Raw genomic sequence first — 25,581 nt, 5'->3', positions numbered from 1 at the left:
AGGGAAGCCTGAGGAAGCCTGCAGATAGACTAAAAAGGCTCCTTTGAAAGAAAAGAGAACTGTTGCCATAAAATGCTTAGTTATATGGAGTAAGATAGTCACCTGCCTTTCTTGTTTTGAGTGCTTGATGAATTGTAGTAAGAAGCAAGGAGGAGAAGAGAAAGAGATTACTTAGAAATGGGAATTATGGGCTCAAAGTAGTGGATGCCTTTCTGATCCAAACCAGAAAAATCAAGGGTAATTCCCCTTTCACCTGTGAAGAGACCACTTAAGAGGTAGCTCTGGACTGTTATACACCAAACTGGCAATCAAGAGTTTGAAGGTTTTGTGCAAAATTATCAGCTTCTATGTGACAGGGATATACATACATCTGCATGCTCAGGTGGTGGGAGGGAGCAGGAAGCAACAATTCTGTATTTTAGAGTGTAAAGTTTATTGTATGGAGAAATCTACAAGGTCTCACAACTTGAATTGTTGAAACACACAGTGAAGCCTAATGTGGAGGATATAGTGGCTCCACCCACTGACCCATGAATCCTTATGCTTCAGGGATGCCCATTAATCCTTTGACTCTAAAGTTCCTGTTATCTGTGACTCTAGACCACATAGACAGGGTAGGTTACTTAGGCAGAGCAGAAGAGGAGATACTTATAAAGATATATTGCACTTTCAAAAAGTAAAATAAATGTAATAAAAAGCAAGCAGCATAATTGCCATGACTTATACCTTATGACATTTGATAATAACAAGGTTGGTACATTACAAATAAGTTCCACATTTACAACCCTGCCTTGGTATTTACACTTATTAATTTGTTTAGGGAAGTGGTTCTTGGATGCTGGAGGCCCATATATAAACCATATTAGCATAAATGGAGTACAGCCAAATCCCTTAGTGTACATTGCAGATATCTGTTAAAAGCTTGACCTTGGAGGAAAAATCGTCCTCCTTGTCTTTAATCAGTCATCAGCTCCCAAAAGCACTCCTTCGAAATCAACTTCCAGTTATCCATAGTTGGGAGAGCTTGCCCTCAACGCTGACCTTAGGCAGGCCCTCAGTTTCCAGGACAATGATGAAGGCTATGTTCTCACCTGGATGAGGAAATTAGTTGTGATTTTCCATTACCTGTACCAAACATTCCTTTTCATTTGTTTAATTCACTGAGAGTTGATACTACACATTAGTTCATGGAACAATTGCTTTGTGTAAAGGACCAGAGATGAATGAGACAGTCATTGCTGTCAAGAAACATACTTTAGTCAAGGACACAGACAACTAACTCTAGTAAAAGGCAGAATGAAATAAAGGTCATAATAAGAGTATGAGCAAATTGCTGTGGGAACATAGATAACACAATTTATTTTCATGAGGGAAGGAGAATTAAGGAATTCATACATTTATCATTGGCAAGCTTTTATTTACCCCAGTGACAAATCCAGTGCAGCATGGCTGGAGGGATTGTGAAGAGGTTTGGAAGTTACATTTGAGTCTGTTCCTGAGATTTTTGAAGCCCATACTAGTTTTGTATCTAAGAGCAATAGAAATTTTTGAAGTGAGTTAAGAAAGACATTTTAGTAAGCAATCTCTAGTAGTATGAAAGATATGTTGAAGAGGTAAGAGATTGAAACAGGGTGACCAACTTCTGTGCCTGAGTGGATATTAGGGGAGAGGGAATAATACAAGATGCTTCTGGTGTTTCTAGCCTTAGAGACTGGGATAGTATCATACACATAATGAAAGGGGTGATCTAGATAGGAGGATCAGTTTGCCAGAGAATATATTTGGTTGGGACTGTACTGAGTTTAGTGTGTTAGATATCATTTACATACTGAAAGTGGTTCAGAGGTTCAAAGAAATTGCCGAGGCATCTGCTCATAGGAAATTGTCAAAGCCATGAAAATGGCTAGGATGACCCTGGTAGTAGAGAGAATACAAATGAGTGCTGGAGATACAGCCTCTATTTAAAGACAATCATGGATAAAGAGGACTGAGAAAAAAGAGGACTGAAAAATTTTCTGAGTGGTGGGAAAAGATAGGACTAGGTGTGCTTTGTAGAAAAGTGAGAGAACTTAAGTGGGATGAGAATTAAGAGGAATTTATATGGCTTGGTAATTAGGTAATTTTTGATAGTCTTGAAGGAGAGATATTCACAGGAAGATTTCTGTTTTTGTTTAATAGGAATCTTGAGGATGCTTGTAGACTGAAATTCCTGAAATGATGGAATAATGGATGCAAGAAGTGAAAGTCCTTTAAAAAATACCACATACTATAAAACAAAGCAGGTCAACTTTTTATCCCACATGCTCTGGAGTTGAAAGTCATTGACATCTAATAGATGCTATGCTTTTTATCATTATACTGAATTCTACTGAAGGGCCTTATCCATGACCCCTTTCATTTCCTTTTCCTCCCTCCCCCAAGCACCACCATAAGTGCTGCCAGGTGTTTAGCCAGGTAAAATATTCCACTGCTTGATTTTTGTCAGGAAGTCTAGGCCACTGTGCTACTATGCCATAGGTTTCCAAAAACCATTCAAAGTGAAAATTCATAGTATTTGGGTATTTTCAATTTAATTCATATTGTGATATGTGGGGTTTTGTAAGATAACAGAGGGACAATAACACAAGGTATTTGCCGGGGGTTAGGGGGTAGGGGTGAGATGGAGCAAATTCATAAAACAGGTTCTTTTCCCAGACAAAAGAATATTAGCTAAAATAAAGTCATTCAGTGTTTCATGAACTTAGCAATTGAATGTATTGAGAAGGGAACCCTTATGTTTTTTTTGAGTAGAAAGGTATTTAGCATAAAGGGGATACACTTGGACAAGTTTGGAAGCCTGAGAAACTCCTAGGAAAATAGTGAAACAGGAGAATTCGCTGTTCTTTTAGAAAGTAATAATTGTTCCAGAACCTCTTAAATGTATGGTTTAAATTATTAACCAGACACTTAAGAAGTTCTAGCTATGAACTAATTAAAGCTTTTCCCATAAATTATACTTCATCTTAATGTCTCTTTTCTGTATGAGTTCAAAACTGAATGAGTGCATTTTAACACCCAATCTTTGTCAGTTTGTTTTTTTGAACAGCCATTCAGTGTTTTTCAGTATTATTAAAAAGAGAAAAAATAGGAAAGGGAAAAAGAAAGAAAAATAACAGAACACAAAGAGCCTACCTTTGCCCTTCTTACCACAATCACTATAATATCACTGAATAAGTCCTCATTCAAAATCATGTTCTCCTGTCTGCTCTGTCTTTATGATTAGATGCTACTTGTATATAAGGCTTGTATGAGTCACTCAACAGTACAGATAATAGGATTGTATCAGGTATCAGAGTAGCAGCTGTGCATATCCATAGTATTACTGCAAAGATGAACTCTTCTTGTGTTCAAGTTTTTGGTTGAAAGTAGCCCATCAGTCACTCAGGTCTAAAACCTTAGTGTCAATTTTGAATCCTCCCTTGAGTAAATACCCTTAACATCTAATCATTGCTGGATTACATGCCACTTAGAACTGTCTCTACCCTAGATGCTACCCTAGTTTAAGCCCTCATTATTTATCAAAAGTATTGCAATAGCTTCCAACAAAGTTGGCCTTCTGTGACCTCTACTTCTGTCCTACACAGAGCTTCCAGCATCATCTTCCTTAAGTGCTCCATTATCATTGCTTTCCTCAAAATCCCTCAGTATTTCCCTACTATTTATAAGATCAAGCCCTAAATACACAACCACTGCTGCTTTTCATGGACCTTACACTCTAGTCAAACATATGCATATCTAAGTTTGTTCTGCTCATGCCTTCAATCCTTCCTCAAAAAAACCTAAGCTTCATGAGAATAGGGACCACACCTATTTGATTCACTGTTATATTCTCAGAGCCTAGCATTGTGATTATTATTTTAATGAGGTTCTCATTAAAAACTGACTAAATAGGGATCCCTGGGTGGTGCAGCGGTTTGGCGCCTGCCTTTGGCCCAGGGCGTGATCCTGGAGACCCAGGATCGAATCCCACATCAGGCTCCCGGTGCATGGAGCCTGCTTCTCCCTCTGCCTGTGTCTCTGCCTCCCTCTCTCTCTCTGTGTGACTATCATAAATAAATAAAAATAAAAAAAAACTGACTAAATAAAAGCTTCATATATCCAAACCTATTTACCCTTTAAGTATCACTGTGCCAAAAATGTCTACACTGATACCTGCTTCCCACTTCAATACCTATACTTCACTTCTCTAAAACTAAGTGATTTGTGTTTTCCTTAACCCCCATAGGCCTTATCTATCCCACTCTTATGACACTGATCACTTTCTTTCCACCTTAGATTACAATTCTTTTTGTACATGTCCCATTTCCCACTAGACCGTGAGACTCCTGAAGGCAAAAGCTATGTTTAATTCATAATTGTGCCCTAAAAAGCAATGTTCACTGAATGGGTACTCAGTGATTAGAATAGCCACACTGGAGGCTTCAGCAAATTAATGAAGTTAAGGGTTTATTATTATAAGAGCTCTTATACTTTGCTCATAAACATCAAAAGGTGAAAATATTGTCTAGACATCAATTAGCCAAAATATAGGTGAAAATATTGGCTGAATCTCTATTAACTAACATGCATGGTCATCATGACTTGAGACTGAATTCTGGTTAATCTCCAAGAACTAGAAAGAAAGTCACATAATTCATGAATTTGCAAGTTGTTATCTCCTACAATGTATATTGACTATAATAATATTTATTTGAGACTCTAGGCATCTAAATAAATTCAGTCTTTAAATGGGATCTTTGGCTATACATTTCCTTTCATTATAAATCAAAACTATATGCCACGTTGCATTCATTGCATACATATCAATTTCTAGATTTCCACTTTCCTTTGAGTTCATGGCATTAAGCTCAAATTCCCCTAGTTGTAGATACTAAGGTTTTCAGACTCCCACTACAGAATTTGCCTCTGGTGGAGAAAAAATAAGCTAATGTATTTGATTCCCAGAGCAACCCAAAATTCCATGGGAAACAATGGCCTTGCCAGGTAATTTGGATCATATTATTTATAGATCTGGTTATTACCTTGTCTAACCCTCCGTCTTCAAGTCAACCCATCCATGATAAGATATTCTTTTAAAAGCCTTCCAGAGAATAATTATACACAATGCTTTATTACACATTCCAGATTTTTACCCCTCTAAGCATTTGAAGTCCATTTGCATTTATTCTATAATCAAGACAAAAACAAACAAAACAAAACAAAACCACTCTTTTCTGTGTAAAGAGTTTCCCTGGAAGATATAAATCACCCTTCTGGCTTTTCTGGACTTTTAAGTTATGCAAATATTTCTACACTATGCTGGCAAGAAGTGCTAAGGAATACTTAAAGAAAATCTTATGATTCCCACCATTATGTGTGTCTGAATATGTCCCATGATTTCCACCTGATCTGGTGTTTAAAGAAACACTCTTGTAGTTCTGTTCAGTTGAAGCTTCTCCATCTAAAATGTTCTTACATCCTGCCTTTATACTTCAGTTTGTGCCTTTTCATTCATTATTAATATTACCATAGGCAGACAACATTTAATGTATATCTTAACTTTATTTATTTATTATTTATTTATTTATTACTTTATTTATTAAGTAAGTATGCATTACATGTAGGTTGCAAGTCATTCTGGGTCCTGTGAAGAGGCAGGTGGTTGATCTGAAGCAAAATGAGAGCATGAATCTGCAATTCTATTGCTACTAAAATACTTCTTCTAGGTGTCTTGATATGGGCACAGTCTCAATACCCATTCAAAGCAGGCTTTGCCATCACCTCTCTCTTCAGCTGAGGGATTCACAATATCTAAAGTCAGCTTGTAAAGAACCCTTCTGCATCAGAGGCAGTTTTATGCCTGCATTGTAAATTATGGAAGACATTTGGTCAAATACTCCATAAAAGGGGCAGAAGGGAAACACCAGAGCTCAGAGTTGGAACCAATTATTTTTTCAAACTAAGCATTGGTCATAGTAGCAAAACTATCAACCAAATTTTGGAATAGCCTGTTCAGCTATATAATATCAAAGCATGCGGTAGCCTACAGACAATAGCTTTTACAGGAAAACTTGAGTTTGCTTAAGCACCAAGAATGCATTTTAAGAAGTGAAAAGTACATTTATGTGCATTGACTACCGTAGTGAGCCAGATGATGGCTTCCCCAAAATATGTCCATGTTCTAATTCCTGGAACCTGTGATGTTAATGCTATTTGGAAAAAGGGTCTTCATGGATATAATTAAGAATATTGAGATAAGGATAATTTTATGGATAAGCCAGGTGGGTCCTAAATTCCACAACAAGTGTTCTTATAAGAGAGAGGCAGAGGTAGATTAGATAAACAGAAGGAAAAGTAATGTGAAAACAAAGAGAGAGATTTGGCCACAAGTCAAGGAAAGAATGACAGTCACAAGAAACTGGAATAGACCAGGACCAGATTTTCTTCTGGAGCTTTCAGAGGGAGTACAGACCTGCCAAGAGCTCAATTTAGGACTTTTGGCTCACAAAACAATAAGAGAATAGATTTATGTTGTTTTAAGCTACCATATTTTGTGTATTGTTACAGCAGCCACAGGAACCTAATACAGATTTTGGTAATAGGAAGTAAGGTACTCCTATAATGAATAAATAAAAATGTGGAAATGGCTTTGGAGTAGATAATGGGTAGAGCCTGGAAGAATTGTGATGCATATGATAGAAAAAAATCATACACTGCTGTTGGAAATATGATTGTTAAAGATGCTTCTGGTGAGCTCAGAAGGAACTGAGGAATATTTTATTGGAAACTAGAGAGAAGTGATCCTTCCTATATAGTGGCAAAGACCTTATCTGAATTGTTTCCAACAGCTGTGTGGAAAGTAGAATTTGTAAGTGATGAACCTGGATGTTGGCTGAGATTTCCAAGCAAAGTGTAGAGGTAGGAAGTAGGAGGAGGTAGGGCCTATTTTCCTCTTGAATTTATAGTAAAATACTAGAGGAAAGAAGTAAATTGAGGAAATAATTGTTAAGCAGAAAGGAACCAGCACTTAATAATTCAGGAAGTTTTGAGCCTATTTCAGATTGCAAAAGATGCTAAAATTAGCTGATGCACTCTTAGGATAGTGTGCTCTGGAGATAAAGCCAACCTCTGGTTAGTGCTGAAGAGATTAGGCATTGACTCATTGATCCACTCAACCACCTCAATAGAAGCCAAGAATAGAGATGGCTTTATCCAGCAAAGATCTGGAGGACTCTTATCTCAGTATCGAATCAATTTGACATACATGGGAGGCCCAGAAAGTTTTTGAGAAACAGTTCTAGTTTAGTCTGAAAAGGACCGAGACAGGACAAAATAAGAGAAGGTTGTCAGACTACCAAAATTTTACAGGCAATAAACAGGATGATAAAACTGCAAACACGTGCTATCCTTCAATAATATAAAGGATCATTCTTAGAGCAGAACTGCAGGTACAGAGGCAGAGGCCCACGCAGGGGAGCAGAGACAGAAGTGCAAGCCATGGGCACAGAGACAGAGAATTAATCCATAGGCTAAGAGGCCAAAACTGCAGGCCTAAAGGAAGGAGTCCTTAAACAAGGAGGACTATAAGGTCAAGAAACCCAAGGGGATTTTTCCCTGGATAAATTTTGAAAGTCATCAGGTCATGTGACTTCTTTTTACTTTCCATTTTCCGTTTTGGAATAGAAATGTCTATAACTATTGCCCTATGCCTCTTCCATCATTGTATTTTGGAAGCAGATGACTTGCTTTGCTTCATTTATTCACTTTTGGAGAGGAATTATCCCCCAGGATTTTCATCTATACCTGATTTAGATGATCTAGATGATGGGACTATTGAACTGATGATGTTTGGATGAAATTTTAGACTTAGAGTTGATGCTGTAATAGGTTGAGACTTTTGGGAATGTTGAGATAGGGTGAATATATTTTGCACATGGGACAGATATAAATTTTTGGGTCCAGAGGGCAGACTGTAGTGGGCTGGCAGCGGGGGAGGGGGAATCCAAAAAAGGTATGCCCACATCCTAACTCGCAGAACCTGTGACTGTTGCCTTATTTGGGAAAAAGGATCTTATAAGAGAGGCATAGGAAGTTTAGATACACAGAGGAGAAAGTGATTAGAGACAGATGTAGCCATACCCCAAAGAAGGCCAAAAGCCATCACTACATGCTGGGAGAGGCAAGGGAAGATTTTCCTCCAGAAACTTTGGAGGGAGCATAGATCTTTATTTTGGACATCTTGCAACAGGGACCATGACAGAATACATTTCTAATTTGATAAGCCAACAAGTTTGTGGTACTTTGTTATAGCAGCCAGAGGAAACTAATCCAACTAGTAAACATTTTAAGGATTTTGTATTTTTAAAAATCATTCTGAAGAAAATCTGCATAAATTGGTGCTTCTCACTGTGACAGTAATAAAGCTAACAAAAGACTTTAGTGTAATTTGGTTCTATACTAAAACTGTCACTATGTATTTTTTCTGGTGATAATTTTTAATCTCGAACAAAACTGCAAATGACTAAAGCAGGACCATTATAAATCTGGGAAGCAAATCCTTTAACTCAATTATTGGAACCTCATGAAAGACCCTGAAAGGTTCCATACTGTTTGTGGAAACCATGTGGGATTTCTCTAAATACAAATATATAATTTATCAACAATAGTATTTCATTCATTCTTTCCCATAAACTAAAAAATAAGGCAGGTCCACAACTGGAAAAGGTGATACACATCAATATTTCTATCCTGACCATCTTTTTTTTTCCTGACCATCTTGATAATATAGCATGGCAAATGCCCCTAAATTTTAGTCAGGGTTAATATTTCAAAATATCATTTTCCTACAGCCAGAAAGGCTATCAAAAGACTCAGGTCAGATCACAAAGATTTCAGAAGAGAATTTGTGAAGTAAAAATTACACACGTTAATTATTTACATGAATTTGTATATCTCTGTTGTTAAGGAAAAGTATATGAAATTGATATATCCCCTAAACTTGTTTGTGTATGCATATGTGTGTGTCTTAAGATAGGCTAAAATTGTAAAATATCAGATACTGTTCTTCCTTTTGATTTCTCTATTGTAGCAGCTTCAGAAACTTTTAAAATATCATACCCAAGTAAGAATGCACTGGAGGAAAAGCAAGCAGTTTGAATACCTCTATATAAAGGGGATTGTGAATTATTGGTCACTTGTTTACATTATTTCAAATGGTGACTTGCCAAGCCAGTCATTTGTTCTTTCTGAATGTCTATAATGTGTTTTGGAGAAGTAGAAATAGGATTTTCTATATAAGAAATATACATATAAGAAATTTTTTACAGTAGTCACAATCATCTCCATGGATTAATTTTAAAATTACACTCCAGAGAGAAAATGAGTGGGAAATATCAGTGAGGGTGACAGAACATGAGAGACTCCTAACTCTGGGAAACGAACAAGGGGTAGTGGAAGGGGAGGTGGGCAGGGGGTTGGGGTGACTGGGTGACGGGCACTGAGGGGGGGCACTTGATGGGATGAGCACTGGGTGTTATGCTATATGTTGGCAAATCGAACTCCAATAAAAAATATACAAAAAAACCCCAATATTACAAAAAAAAAAATGGAGAGGGTGACAAAACATGAGAGTCTCCTAACTCTGGGAAACAAACAAGGGGTAGTGGAAGGGGAGGTGGGCAGGGAGTTGGGGTGACTGGGTGACGGGCACTAAGGGGGGCACTTGATGGGATGAGCACTGGGTGTTATGCTATATGTTGGCAAATCGAACTCCAATAAAAAATATACAAAAAAAATCTTACAAAAAAAAAGTGGAGAGGGTGACAAAACATGAGAGACTCCTAACTCTGGGAAACAAACAAGGGGTAGTGTAAGAAGAGGTGGGCAGGGGGATGGGGTGACTGGGTGACAGGCACTGAGGGGGGCACTTGATGGGATGAGCACTCAATGTTATACTATATTTTGGGAAATTGAACTCTAATAAAAATATACAAAACATTGCACTCCAGAGAAGTTATACCACATTATTTCAATGTGTATCTTAAAGTAATAGACAAGTGAAGTATAATTTCTATGCCTTCATCTATTTAAGAAAAATATAGAGTCTGTTTTTTTCTCCAGGGTTGTTTTGGCAGCATCATTTTAATTTGTTAATACAAGGTAAGTAAGTATGATGATGACTGAGAAGTTCACTTGGCCACTGGGTTGTGGAATTATTGTAGCGGGAGATATAAACACATACACATATATACACATACATATATATAATTTTTTTTTCTTCTTCAGACTACAAGGCAGAATTGGAAAGAGGAGTAGAAAGGCAAATAAAACAGTTGACCTTTCAGAAAGTTTCCTGCTGCCTGTGGAGAGAAATCTTTTTCCTCTCAGGTCTTTTAGAAACTCTATTCCCTGCTTTTAAGGGGGCCATGGGAGAAAGAAGCAATAGAAGAAATAAACCACAGAGAACAGGAATCAATATTTACCTTTTAAAAAGCTTAGTAAAGGTAATATAATTTTCAGGTTCATCTCAGAATAAACATTAAAATCGTAAGATTTTTGTCAAAAATAGTGATATGAAGTATTTGTATAAAGTAGATATATGTGCATAAATAGAAAATACCTCTTTAAATGAAGTTTAAATCACTTTCTCTAACTGCTTCTGTTAAACTCTGGTTTATTTTTAGCAATGATAAGTGCCTGCAACATCATGCTGAAACTCTAGATTAATGATAAGTTTAATTTCAGCCAAAGCAGATGAATCCACCAGCTTTCACTTGAGATAAGATTCTAAATAAACTCATGGGGTCGCAGCAGTAATTTTTTTTAGTTTCCAAAATGGCTTCTCTTACAGAGTGCCTCTCCAAATCATTAATACACACATTGTCATTGGCCTTTTCTTTTTCTATGTAACAGGAATCAAAAGCAGATATTGAATAATTCTTTCTTTCTATTCCTTTCATTTCCTTTTTTTGAGGGGAGGTGACCCCCAAAATTGATTAACATTGTAATTTTTTGACAGACTGAATGCTTTTGAACTTCTTATACTTTTCATCATTACCATCAGGTCACACACAATAACAAATAATACACATCTTTACACTAAAATGGAACACGTTTTTATAATCCTTGTAACTGTGTTTGTATTAGCATAATTGTGAGTGGCATCTTGCAATAGCTTTACAATGTTATTTCACCCAGCTTAGCTTGATCCTTGCATAAATGCATTTATTTCCTCTCCCTCCCTTGAGTGGATGTTTTGTTCTTCTCAAAATGTATAATTTTGTTTACTTAAATATTTTCATATTCTTTGGCATCAGGAATCACTTGGATGAGATAGCTCCATTGTGGCGAGAGCGTGACCTTTCCAATGGCACTCGTCTGTTATCTGTAAGACAGAAAAAAGAACCAAAAACACATGAGCTAGTGGCTATTATACAATGTAGGATCAAGAGAGGTTTTCAAATTGTCCTGAACATCACTTCAAATGAATATGTAGATAAGTAACAAGGAGCCCAGATTTGAGTAGTTCATGTTGCAGCTCCCAGGCTGAGTTCAAGAGTCCTGCAATCAGCAATAAATAACTTTTCTTGGTAAGTGTAATAAGAATGATGAAAGAAATGGAAGAATTCTCTCAAGCACAGTCCCGTTGGAAATTGCAGGTGACAACAAAATTCCTTGGTAGAGATGTCAAATTGAAAGGATCTTTGTACAGTGCTTTTGTTGGAAAGCACTTCAATTCCCCATGAGTTTTCTTTTTGTCCCCCATGAGTTTTCTATCCGTATATGGGCTACCTCTAGAGGACGCCAGGTAGGCAGAGCAGAAAAGAATTTTTACTTTTTAATGATGGCAATATGTGCCAATCAAACCAGCTACTGAATCTTTGCTTGATTGTATGATGCAAATATATCCAATACATAATATAGTCATTATGGGAATGAATAATGAATAGGTCCTATTCCCCTCACCCATCACAGGAAGAATAATCACTATAGCGATAACTGCTGGCACAAAGCTTGGAACGCAGAGTTTAAAAGCATTGACAGTTGCTCAAAATAGTTTTAGCTGTAATAGAAAAAAGGTTTACAGCTCTGCATTGTGATAATCACTAATATGTTATTATCACCTCTGTTTTATGCTCAGCTTAAATGCAATTGATGTGGGTGAAAAGCCCTTTCTGACAAAGACATAAGACACCTAGATTCTCTATTTAAAATGGGACTAGGTCCCTAGAAATAATAACCACCACCAGAACTTACATAAATGCTAGCACTTTACACTTGTTAATTTGTTAATTCACTCAATATCCCTGGGAGGTGTCTATTTCACTCTATCCTATTATTTCTGCTTTGATGATGAAGGTTACACAGCAAATCAGTAGTATGATGGGGGATTATAATGCAAAGTTAATGTCTAAATATCAGGACTGCTTTGTTCAGAGGTAGATATTGGGGCTTCCCCAGCTACTAACCACATCCTTCCTGAAATGATGATGCCCAAAGAACACATCCTGCCTGTCCTATGTGGAGGATGGACTGTGAGAAGTACTGAGGTTTTGCTGTGGGACCTTTCCGCTCTGTGCCAGTGTCTCTACACTGATTCCTGGTAGCCCATGGTCAGTACATAGAACAAAGCTAACTAGCTTCCATAACCTTGGCCTTGTTAACACCACATATGACTGCGCCAAGCCAACCAGCCTTAAGCTTAAAGTGCCTTATAAATGCAATAATATCACTGAGAGGTGAGAAAGGCATTTTCTCTATTAAGAGATTTGAGTGAAGGATTATTTGGGTATCCTTTTAAAGATACCATTTTAAAAAGTCATTATTTAGTTTGTGATACCGATTAAAATTCAGCAAAAAATGTGAAGATAACATTCCTAGATAAAGGGCTTATTGGGGATCGAGTCCCATGTCGGGCTCCCTGCATGGAGCCTGCTTCTTCCTCTGCCTGTGTCTCTCTGCCTCTATCTCTCTCTGTGGGTCTCTCGTGAATAAATAAGTAAATAAATAAATAAACAGACAAATAAATAAAGGGCTTATTACTTAGATGTCACTAGTTTGCATACAGATTGGTTTGAGACTTCTTAGAAAACATTTAAAATGAGATTATAATATATTGGTTACCAATGCTTTGCTGGCATTTAAACATTCAGTGTTAAAAGCCACCAGATATAAGAATGATGGTACCATTCTCAGAGGATTGTCCCAGTTCAAAAAAGGGCTTGTGCCTTGGTGGTCCTACACACTAAGGTTAATTGGCATTGCACTCACTCCAGGAATGCCACTGGCTTCCCATATCATCACTCACAACCCACTGGACTAAAGACAGTACCACATTAAAAAACCTGGACTCAAAAAAAAAAAAAAAAAAAAAAAAAAAAACCTGGACTCACAGCATTAAACGACATGGTGTCAGGATTCACTTATTGGTAGCATTTGGTATGAGAAAATACTTTCAGGTGAAAATAAACTGAGGAAAGGGCATTGAAGGTTTTGGAAAGCAGGATAAACACTGGTTCAGGGCCCAAATTTAGTTCTTGGCATGCACAGCAGAGAACTATTCATTTCCTCCCTCTCTCCCTTCTCTCTCTCTATGTATTTTTGGTTCCTAACTGATCCTTATGTTAATGAGATAATTATGAGAGGAAGCAATTCTGAAAAGGTTACTATGTATTTTTGAAATGTCAATGTACAACTTTATTTATGGAAAACATGCCACTAGAAACAATGGCAACAATGACTAATCTGAATTTTGTGATCTAATTACAATTTTCTGCATATATTCTAGGTTTGTATGGATTAGACAGAAAGTGTAATTTAGAAGATGATATGTTTATAAATCTATATGACATTAATATATATATTCATCTTTTTTCACAATAGCTTGCAATTTAATGATGAAAAAATTTCATGTTCAAATTCATGTCTTCTTTGAGTTAAAGATTGAGAATCAGTGAATTTTTTTAAATAAAAATTCTATAATTATAGTATTAAATACTAATGGGTAAAAATCTGGCATGACCCTCATTAGGTCAGGGCACATAGTTAATGTTAAATTTATGATAAAAGCAAACGTTGCATATTATTGCTATCAGAGGTGATAAAGTAATTTGGGTGATTGCAAGAGTGACCATATTTCCTATTTGGAGACATAGGTGAAGGAAGTGGATGCCCATGTGATGATTATAGAGTTGTAGGAGATTCAGATTAAACCAAATTCACTTTTTTAAAAAGAATTTATTTATTTGAGAGAGAAAGAGAGTGAGCACATGGGAGACAGAGCACATAAGAGAAACCATGAGCTGGGAGGAGGTACTGGGCAGAGGGAGAGAGAAGCAGGCTCCTCACTGAACAGGAGCCCTATGTGGGGCTCGATCCCAGGACCCCAGGATCATGACCTGAGCCAAAGGCAGACACTTAGCAGACTGAGCCACCCATGTGCCCTCAAATTCACTTTTATAGCAAGTCTTATTCACTCAACACTGTTGATACTAGAATAGTTTAGATGGCAAAGTTAGGAACCTCTCCTCAAAAATGTAAATAGTTTAAAACATATGTACTCACCTGAGATGATGTGGAGGGCTTTGTTAACAAACAGTGGCTTCTCTTTCCAATTTGCCTGTTGTCTTTTTAGAAATGAAAGAAAGGAAGAAGTGTGGGGAGGGACATCTATCTGTTTTATACTTGTTGGGGATATTGTGCAATGAGATCCAGGAAAACACATTTTATTAGAGGATGGGGGAAACATGATTTGCCATATCTTTTTTCTGCTTTCATTTTCTTAATGTATAAGGTAACATGATAGTGAATAAGAAGGCCTACAGTGTCTAATTTGTCCTCATGATCTAAGAATTCATTAAGAAATTCTACTGTTGGGACACCTGGGTGGCTCAACAGTTGGGCCTCTGCCTTCGGCTCAGGGCGTGATCCTGGAGTCCTGGAATCGAGTCCCACATCAGGCTCCCTGTGAGGAGCCTGCTTTTGCCTCTGTCTAGGACTCTGCCTCTCTCTATGTCTCTCATGAATAAATAAATAAATCTTTAAAAAAGAAATTCTACTGTTTGTTAACCAATAATTAATGCAGCAGTAAAAGCCTGAGATGTCAGTCCCAAGATTTACCTTCCAAATCCACCATAGTTAGGTACTCTCTTTGATTATCAAAGGCTTGTCTTTGAAATATGCCTCATGTGAAGGTGAAAAGATTCTGATATTACAGAGAGTGACCTGGTCATAATGTGAAGTTGGAGAAGTCCATAGTTATACAAAAATGTGCCTTCTATGGAAGAAGGGTGATCAAAACTAAAACAATATTCTAATCTGTCACCGAAGAGAATATGAATGCATAGCCCAACTTTAACATGCTTCTGCGCATTCTGAGTATGAAGTTAACCAGTTCAAACCAATGTCATGATTTCTCCACTGTCATAAGAGCAATAATCTTTATGCTTTTTCTGAGTATAAATTGATTTGACATTCATCTCAAAACCTTCCCTACTGAGTCCTATAGTAAATGGATTAAATCCCTTTACTGTATTGAGCTAAAATCCATTCATTCATTCATTTAGCAACTATGTACAAAGCACATCATCCAAAAAATATCTTGGATATTTTTAATGATGAAAAATTAAATTAATTTTTTAATTAAAAAATTAAATTTTTAATGATGAAAAATTATTGTTATCCAAATAACTTTGGATATTCCAAAGTTTCAGACCAATAGCTAAATTTACATCACTAATTTCCTTCTTACTGAAAATTTTGTCAAGTGAAATAACTGAGGACTAAGCATATTACAAATAAAGTTTAACCAAACATGATGTGAGACAGACTAAAGTACTCAAGCCTATGGTATGTAACCTGAGAATGTACAATTAATCTTCCAACAGAGTGAGTGTATGCCAAAGGTACAAGGATACATCTTGTATAATTCATGAGTAGGACATGTTGAGATGGAAAAACTGTGATAAAAAGGCCATGTCCATTATTCATTTCCCCTCACATTGAGTCTATCTGTTGTCTATGGAAGAATAGTTTCCTCCCTAGTATTCATAGGCATGTAGATGTATCAGTGTTAACCTAACATAATGCACTTTACCATCAGGGTAACATAAAATAAATGTGTTTGGTATATACTGCATATTGTATTACAAAATATCCCATTTTAATGCGAGAAAACAAAGTAAAAGAAAACCTCTTGAGATTTACCGTGAACTTTGTTTCCTCCAAAGCTCTTCAAAAGCAATGATCGACCATCAATGGGTAGGCATTATTTCCAACAAATAAAGCAGAGGGACTGGGTTTATGCGGCTTAGGCTAAGAAAACCAAGAAAACTAATGATGCTTCAGAAAATGTCTATTGAGTAGATGCTTTCCAAACACTGATGAAAGAAAGATAATTTATCTTAGACTGTTATACTAAAATTGTCTCCTATAAACTTATATTTTCCCCTTGTGTCCCATGATTCCAAAGCTGTTTAATTTATGCTTTTCTCTGTGATTTTGGGGATCCTAAACTGATAGTTTCTCATTACTAGAATTGACTGGAAGGTGGCAGCTAAATTAGGCTTTGGCCTAGTCTCTTGGAGAGGATTGCCAGTTGATCCATGACTTGACCAGATTTGTTCTCTTCACTCTTATCAGAATAGGGATAGCGTCTTTAAAATAGATATTTTTTTTAAGAGAGAGAGAAAGCACACACACACACACACACACACACACACACACGTGTGCACAAGTCTAGGGGGTAGGAGCAAAGGGAGAAGTAAAGAGACAATTTTAAGCAGACTCCATGCCCAGTGGAGAGCCCAGTGAGGGGCTTGATCTCATGACCCTGAGCTTGATTTCATGACCCTGAGATCATAACCTGAGCAGAAAACAAAAGTTGATGCTTAACCGACTGAGCCACCCAGGCATCCCAAGATACATATATCTTTTTTTTTTTTTTACAGATTTTATTTATTTATTCATGAGAGACACACAGACAGAGAGAGAAAGAGAGAGAGAGAGAGAGGCAGAGACACAGCCAGTGGGAGAAGCAGGCTCCATGCAGGGAGCCCGATGTGGGACTCAATCCCGGGTCTCCAGGATCAGGCCCTGGGCTGAAGGCAGCACTAAACTGCTGAGCCACCTGGGCTTCCCGATACATATATATCTTGAACTTAAACTATATGTGCAATTTGGTATTCTATATTTTCATTTAACATTTTATTGTAGAAATTTTCCATGTCACTAAACTCTTGAAACATGATATTGAAAACATGATTTTTAATGGCCACATAATCTTTTTATTTCATATAAATATACCACAATTTGGTTAACCATTTCTCTCCTGCTGGATATTTAAGGTGTTCCCATTTTTTCTATTATAAAAGACTCACAATGAACATCCTCCTACCTTTATAGACCATGTATGGAACTGGGTTTGTTAAGGATGCAAAATTAAGTCCAAATGGAATTCCAGAATAATTGTATTAATTTAAATTCAACTGCAAGTAAGTACATGAATCTGTGTTAACACATTATTGGGTATCAATTTTTTTAACTGTGCTAATATGAAAAGTGATTACGACATGTAATTTGTTCTTTTTGCATTTCTTCAAATCTTTGTAAAGTGGAAATTTCCATATGTTATTATCTATATATCTTCCTTTAAATGCTGGCCAGGCCCCTTGGCCATTAATCTACTGGAGTCTTAGGTTTTGCTTTGTTTTTATTTTGGAATCTACATATTAAAGATAGTAACCAATTTAAATATTTGTCAGAACTATTTTCTTAGTTGTTGATTACCTGTTTATTTAGTTTGTGTTGTGGGTTTTTAGGAACACATGGTTTCTTTTTTATTATACTTTTTAATTTTTATTATTGAATTATAGTTGATATACAATGTTAAATGTTTCAGCTGTACAACACAATGATTCAACAATTCTACACACTCTGCAGTGCTCACCATGATAAGTATAGTTATAATCTATCACCATACAATGTTACTACAATGTTATTGACTACATTTCCTATGCTATGTCTTTCATCCCCCTGACTTATTTTATAACTGGAAGTTCATATTTCTTAATACTTTTTCCCTATTTTGCCCATCTCCTATCCCTCTCTGCTCCGGCAACCACCAGTTTGTTTGCTGTATTTATGAGTCTGTTTCTATTTCTGCTTTTTGTTCTAGTGCTTTTTGTTCTAGTTCTGTGAAAACATGCTACTGGTTATTTGATAGGGATTACATTGAATGTACAGATTGCTATGGGTAGTATCAACATTTAAAAAAATTTTTAAAGATTGTATTGATTTATTCATGAGAGACAGAGAGAGAGAAGGAGAGGCAGAGACACAGGCAGAAGGAGAAGCAGGCTCCATGCAGGGAGCCTGACGTGAGACTCGATCCTGGGTCTCCAGGATCACACCCTGGGCTGAAGGTGGTTTTAAACCGCTGAGCCACCAGGGCTTCCCTTAACATTTTGATAAGATTGGTTATCTCAATCCATGATCATAGACTATCTTCCATTTGTTTGTGTTGCCTTCAATTTCTTTCATCAGTGTTTTATAGTTTTCAAAATACAGGTGTTTCACTTTGGTTAAATTTATTCCTCAGTGTTCTTTCTGGTGCAGTTGTAAATGGGATTGTTTCCTTAATTTTTATTTCTGCTACTTTGTTAGTTACAGCAATAACACCACCTGGGTGGCTCAGTTTTTTGAATGTCTGATTCAGTTTCAGCTCAGGTCATGATCCCATGGGTGGTGCAATTGAGCCCCAAGTCAGGCTAACCACTCAGCAAGGAGTCTGCTTAAAGATTCTCTCCAAAATAAATAATAAATCTTTAAAAAAGAAATGCAATAGATTTCTATATATTAATTTTGTATCCTGCAGCTTCACCAAATTTATTTATTTAATAGTTTTCTGGTGGAGTCTATAGAATTGTTTATACATATAGTAACATGTCACCTGCAAATAATGATAGTTTTACTTATACCTTATCAATTTGGAAGCATTTTAATTCTTTTTCTTGTATGATTGCTACAGCTAGGACTTCTAGTAGTATGTTGAATATAAGTGACCAGAGTAGACACCCTTGTCTTATTTCTAATATTAACGGAAAAGCTTTCAGGTTTTCACCATAGGGTATGATGTTTGTTATGGGTTTTTCAGATATGGCCTTTATTATGCTGATATGTGTTCTCTCTAAACCTGCTTTTTTTGTATCTCAAAAAAATTTTATCATGAACATTTGTTGAATTTTGTTAAATGCTTTTTCTGCATCTCTTGAAATAATCATATGGTCTTTATCCTTTCTCTTATTAATGTGATATATTACCATTGATTGATTTGTAGATATTGAACCATTCTTGCATCACTAGATAAATCCTGCTTGATAATGGAAAATAATTTTTTAAATATATTGTTGAATTTGATTTTCTAGTATTTCATTGAGGACTTTTGAATCTACGTTCATCAGGAGTATTGGCCTGTAAGTCTTTTTGCAGTGTCTTTGTCAGGTTTTGGGGTAAGGGTAATGCTGGCCTTGAAGAATACATTTGGAAGCTTTCCTTCCTCTTTTATTTTTTGTAATAGTTTGAGAAGAATAGGTATTAACTCTTCTTTAAATGTTTGATAGAATTCACCTGTGAAGACATCTGGTCCTGGACTTTTGTGTTGCACCTCTTTTTAATTAATAATTTCTTTTCATTATCAGTCTGTTCAGATTTTCTATTTCTTCCTCATTCAGTTTCAGAAGATTGTATGTTTCTAGGAATTTATCGATTTTTTTCTGGGTTGTCCCATTTGTCGGCATATAATTTTTTGTAGTAGTCCCTTATAATCCTTTGTATTTCTGTACTGTTGGTTGTCACTTCTCTTTCATTTCTGATTTTATTTGAGTCCTTTATCTTTGTTCTTGATGTGTCTGGCTAAAGGTTTATCAATCTTTTTTATCTTTTCAAAGAACATCTCTTGGTTTCATTAATCTTTTCATTTTTTTGGTCTATATTTCATTTATTTACACTCTAATTTTATTATTTTCTTCCTTCTACTAAGTTTAGGTTGTTTGTTCTTTCTTCTCTATTTCCATTAGGTATAAGGTTAGATTATTTATTTGAGATCTTTCTTATTTTTGATGTAGATTTGTATTGCTGTAAACTTCCCTCTTAGAATTACTTTAGGTGTGTCCAAAATATTTTGAACTGTTGTGTTTTCATTCTCATTTGTTTCCATGTATTTAAAAAATTTTTCTCCTAGATTTCTTGGTTGACACATTGGTTATTTAGTAGCATGTTGTTTAGTTCCATGAGTTTGAGTATTTTCCAGTTTTTTATTGTAATTCATTTCCAGTTTCATATATTATGGTCAGAAAAGACCCTTGATATCATTCAAATATTCTTAAATTTATTAAGACTTGTTTTATGGCCTAAAAAGTGATCTATCCTGGAGAATGTTCCATGTACACTCAAAAGGAATGTGTATTCTGCTGTTTTTGGATGGAATGTTTTGTATGTATCTGATAATTACATCTGGTCTAACATGTTGTTCAAAGTTACTGTTCCCTTTTTGATTTTCTGTCTGGATGATCTATCTGTTGGTGTAAATGAGGGGTTTAAGTCCCCTACTATTATTAAATTACTTTTAATTTCTCCCTTTATGTCTGTTAATAGTTTTTTTTTCTTTCTTTTTTCTTCTTCTTCTTCTTCTTCTTCTTCTTCTTCTTCTTCTTCTTCTTCTTCTTCTTTTTGTTAATAGTTGCTTTATGTACATCAGTGTTCCTATGTTGGGTGTACTGATATTTATAATTGTTATATCCTCTTGTTGGATTGACCTCTTTACCATTATGTAATGTCCATCTTTGTCTCTTCTTATAGTCCTTGTTTTAAATTCTATTTTTTCTTTTTTTAAAGATTTTATTTATTTATTCATGAGAAACACAGAGAGAGAGGCAGAGTCACAGGCAGAGGGATAAGCAGGCTCCATACAGGAAGCCCGATGCAGGACTTGATCCTGGGACCCCGGTTTCACACCCTGAGTCAAAGGCAAAAGCTCAACCACTGAGCCACCAAGATGTCCTTAAATTCTATTTTTTCTGATATAAGTATTACTACCCCATTTTTTGGCTTTCATTTGCATGAAAGATCTTTCTCTATCCCTTCACTTTCAGTCTGTATGTGTCTTTAGGTCTGAAGTGAGTCTTTTGTAGGTAGCATATAAATAAGTGGGGGTTTTGTATCCATTATTTTACCCTATGTCTTTTGATTGGAGCATTCAGATCATTAATATTTAAAGTAATTATAGATGGGTATGTACTACTGACCTTCTGTTAATTGTTGACTGATTATTTTTGAATTTCTTCTCTGTTCCTTTTCTTGCTCTCTTTCCTTGTGATTGATGACTTTCTATAGTCTTATGCTTGGATTTCTCTCTCTCTCTTTCTCTTTTTCATACCTATTACAGCTTTTTGGCTATCATGAGGTTCATTTATAAGATCTTAAGTATAAAGCAGTCTATATTAAGTTGTTGGTTGCTTAAGCTCAAACACCATCTAAAAGCACTATATTTTTATTTCCCCTCCATGTTTTCTGTATATGTCATATTTTATATCTTTTTACTTGTGAGTCCTTTAACTAGTTTTTAGGTAAAATTAATTTTACTACTTTTATCTTTTAGCCTTTATACTAGCTTTTTAAGTGACTGATCTACTACCTTTATGTTTGCTTTTACTTGTGAAATTTTTTCCTTTCATAATTTCTTTTTCTAATTATGGCCTTTTCTTTTCCTCTTAAAGAAGTCCCATTAACATTTCTTGTAAAAGCCAATTTAGTGGTGATGAAGTCTCAGTTTTGTTTGTCTGAGAAACTATCTCTCCTTCAATTCTGAATGAAAACCTTGCCAGGTAGAGCATTCGTGGCTGCAGGTTTTTTCCTTTCAGCGTTTTGAATATCATATCATTTTCTTCCGGACTGCAGAGTTTCTGCTGAAAAATCCTCTGAAAGCCATATGGGATTTCCCTTTTATGAACTAGTTGCTTTTTCTTGCTGATTTTATGATTCTCTCTTTAGCTTGAATCTTTGATGTTCTAATTATTATATGTCTTGGTGTGGAGATCCTTGGGTTCATCTTGTTTGGGGGTTTCTCTGTGATTTTTGGACCTGGATGTGTTTCCTTCGCCAGGTAGGGAAGTTTTCAGCTATTAATTCTTCAAATAAGCTTTCTGCCCCTTTTATTCCTCTAATCTCCCTCTAGGACCCCTATAATGTGACTGTTTGTACACTTAATGCTGTCACAGAGTTCCCTTAACCTGTACTAATTTTTTAAAATTATTTTTTCTTTTTGCTGTCAGTTTGGGTGCTTTCTATTACCCTGTCTTCCAGATCACTGAGCTCTTCTGCATACTCCAATCAGCTGTGCATTCCCTCTAGTGTGTTTTTCATTTATTATATTCTTCAACTCTGATTCGTTCTTTTTTATATTTTCTTTTTTGTTGAAGTTCTCACTGAGTTCATCTACTCTTCTCTCAAGTCCAGTGAGCATCTTTAGGACCATTGCTTTGAACTCTTTATTAGGTAGACTGCTTAGCTCCATTTCATGTAGTTATTTTTTTGACATTTTGTCTTGTTCTTTCATTTGGAGTATATTCCTCTGTCTTCTCGTTTTGTTAAACTTCCTGCGTTTGTTTCTATGAATTACATAGAACAGCTATGTATCTTAGTCTTAAAGGAAGGGCCTTGTGTAGGAGCATCTCTGTGTGTCCTTTGCTTTGGTTGGTTGGCTGGAGCTGTAGCAGGCACTGATTGGGGGCCCTGAGGCACTGCACTGGGGCCACCCTAGTGGGATGATTGGAGCTGAAGTGGGCTTGGGGTTCCAGGGCTCTCTACACAGAGCGCATCTTGGTGGGAGAGCTGGAGCCAAAGCAAGTGCAAGCTGGGGCTCCTGGGGTATTCCTCTTAGGGGGCACCCTGGCAAGATGACTGGAGCAGAAGCAGGCATGGGCCAGGAGGTACTGAGAAGTTCTGTCTAGGAGGCTCCCCGGCTAGATAGCAGGAGCTGAGGAGGGAATGAGCTAGGTGGTTCTGGTTCTGGGATGCTCCATGCAGGGTGTGCCCTGGTGGGATGGGTGGAGCTTAGGTGGGCAAAGGCCAGGATGTCTTAGTGCAATGAATGCGGTGGGATGCGGAGGGTCCCTGGCTAGGATATCCTCATATGCTCCATGTATGGGGTACCCTGGTGAGTCCTCTGGAGCCGAACTGGATGCACGCCTTTGGTTTCCCAGATGTGCTTCACTGAGACCACCTTGGGAGTATGGCTGGGGCTAATGAGGGCTAGTGGCACAGGACTCACTGAGGTGGGAGGCTGGCTAGGGCACCTGGACCGTGCTCCTGTCTGTACTATCAAAGTGGAGAGGAAATGTAAACAATGGCACTTGCCAGCAACTCTGACCGTAGAGAGAATTCTAGCAGCTTCCCTGCCATTTGGCAGATGCTCTAGGTCTGGCTCCTTTATGCTTTAGTTTCCTTTTTTAAACTGCAGCTTTTGTTCTCTGCCCTAGGGTGGAGGAATCCTCTCCCAGTCCCTCAGTACTATCCCTCCCCACTGCAGTTTGCAGCAGGGGTGGGGTTCTCATGATTACCATTCCTCCATCTCTCCTGCCATTCTCTATGTGGTCCCTTTATCTTTTGTTGTGCACAGGTTGTTCAGTCAGCCTTCAGTTCTTCAGGAGGAATTGCTTTATATGTAATTATGTAGATTCAGTGTGCCTGTGCAGGAGGTAGTTCAGGGTTTTTGAACAACACCATCTCAGACTGGAACTCATTTTTATTCTTTTTATGTAGCTAAATCTATTGATCTTTTACACTGTGATCTGTTCCTTTACTTTTAAGTTTAGAAAGCTTTTCTCTAGCCAGAAACACCTGATTAACATTCAACTGTCTCATCTTGTTTTGTAAGGTTTGGTTTTTTTCCACATTTATCTATTTAAATAATCTATAATTTATTTTGTTGTACAATGTCAGGAAAGTTTCCACATTGATTTGTTGTTTTTTTTTTCTTGCAAAGAGAAAATGGGTTTTCCAGCACCCTTTGTTGAATAATCTGAATTTCTACACTGATTCATGATACCTCTTTCCATGTTAGATTATCTATACTAGTGTATATTTCTGTTCCATTGACCTAAACATCTTTCAAACTATTTTTGTGGAATAGCTTCTGATTTCATTCGTAGTATATTTTAATATCTGGTAGAGATAATCTTCCATAATTTATATTTTCTTTTCAACTATGTATTTTAAGGAAACATTTTAGAACTCTGTATTATCTTATAATCATACTTCTTGAAAACAACACAGCTTTAAAAATAAACCCAATGAGTACTAACTAGGCTATCTTAGTAAGGATAGGCAGATGTCTATTTGTTGAGTGTCAATGAGTCAAGTGACTCTAAAGTCCCTACTGATGTTTTTAAGAGTTCTCCTCGGGTTCCTCATTTTCTTAAAGACTTAACAAACCTCTTTCTCTGTCTTTCTGATCCAGCTGACCACTTTGCTTCTGGAAATACAGTATAGGCCAGCACTAAGGAAAAGAGCAAAACCAATTATATAAAAGATCTTCTAATATGCCTATTATTATTTTTGCCTTGTCAAAATTTTGAATTGGAATTAAGGATATAGTTTTGTTGGCTGTTGATAAAGTCTAGTGCTTCAAGTTTTGTAAACCTATTTTTCTCGTATATGTTATATTTTAAAAATTTGGCTTCTACCAGATACCACTGGTATTAAACTATAACAATTTAGTTTATTCCAGCAAAATTGTATATATAGGTCACTGTGCAAAAATAGATGTCTAGAAGCCAATAAATTGCCTCTACTTAAAAATTAAAGAGTTCTAGCCCTATTCTAATCTCAATGACATCATAATGTTCTTAAAGCTAGAATCAGATCATGTCGTGTAATCTATATCCTTCACCACATGCAAATAAATGCATGCAAAGAAAAGAGAAACCCAGAATACTGTGGTAGTTAATTTTGGGAGAAGAGATGAAAAGCTATTTTAATGAGAATGGTAATGGAAAGCAATAATATTAAAGTAGTTCAGAGGCTACTGTGACTATAGTTACACAACTCCCATTAAATATAATTGGAGTTAAGCACATGTAATGATAACAAAATAGACCCTTAAATGTCTTTCCAATTGGAAAATAAGCAAATGTGTTCCAGGAAATAGTGTGTTTTTGTGTGGGAAATACAGTGATTCTAATTGAGATGCACAAATGATTTTCATTTTGCTATTACTCAGGGTATGATGTTGGTATTTTTCCTATGCTTAGGGATATAGATCTGTGAGGGGTAACATCTGTACAAAGAATATGTCTCCTTTTCTCTTCTTAAAGCTCAGCATTCATTATGTTATTAAAGGAAAAATCTCAATAGTTGCAATGGATTTATTAATTCAGTAGTTATCACCATGAAACTCTGCTGTGCTAGGGGAAAAACAAATTATATTTTACAATACTGCAGTAGTGAGATTAAATCACTTTTCTATATTTCACTTTCTTCTTATCCTCCCTGCCAGGTAGTAACTCTATT

General features: G+C 36.4%; 1 protein-coding gene across 6 annotated transcripts in view; it reads right to left on the bottom strand.

The window, feature by feature from the left end:
• Positions 1-661: 661 nt before the first annotated feature.
• The window catches only part of DIAPH2 (diaphanous related formin 2), a 1,060,012-nt gene continuing 1,035,092 nt past the window's right edge, over positions 662-25,581 (bottom strand). For all 6 annotated transcript variants that reach the window (XM_049107608.1, XM_049107607.1, XM_025431781.3 and 3 more), the window contains one exon: positions 662-11,401. Coding sequence is in view for 2 of the 6 variants with exons in the window: in XM_025431781.3 (XP_025287566.1) it covers positions 11,337-11,401 (65 nt within the window). In the remaining 4 variants the exon portion in view is untranslated. The remainder of the gene's footprint in view (positions 11,402-25,581) is intronic.

The sequence above is a fragment of the Canis lupus genome, chromosome X (genome assembly GCF_003254725.2).
Source record: "Canis lupus dingo isolate Sandy chromosome X, ASM325472v2, whole genome shotgun sequence".
Classification (NCBI taxonomy): Eukaryota; Metazoa; Chordata; class Mammalia; order Carnivora; family Canidae; genus Canis; species Canis lupus.
Note: the sequence above shows the minus strand (reverse complement) of the source record. Positions and strands in the feature narration are given on the sequence as shown.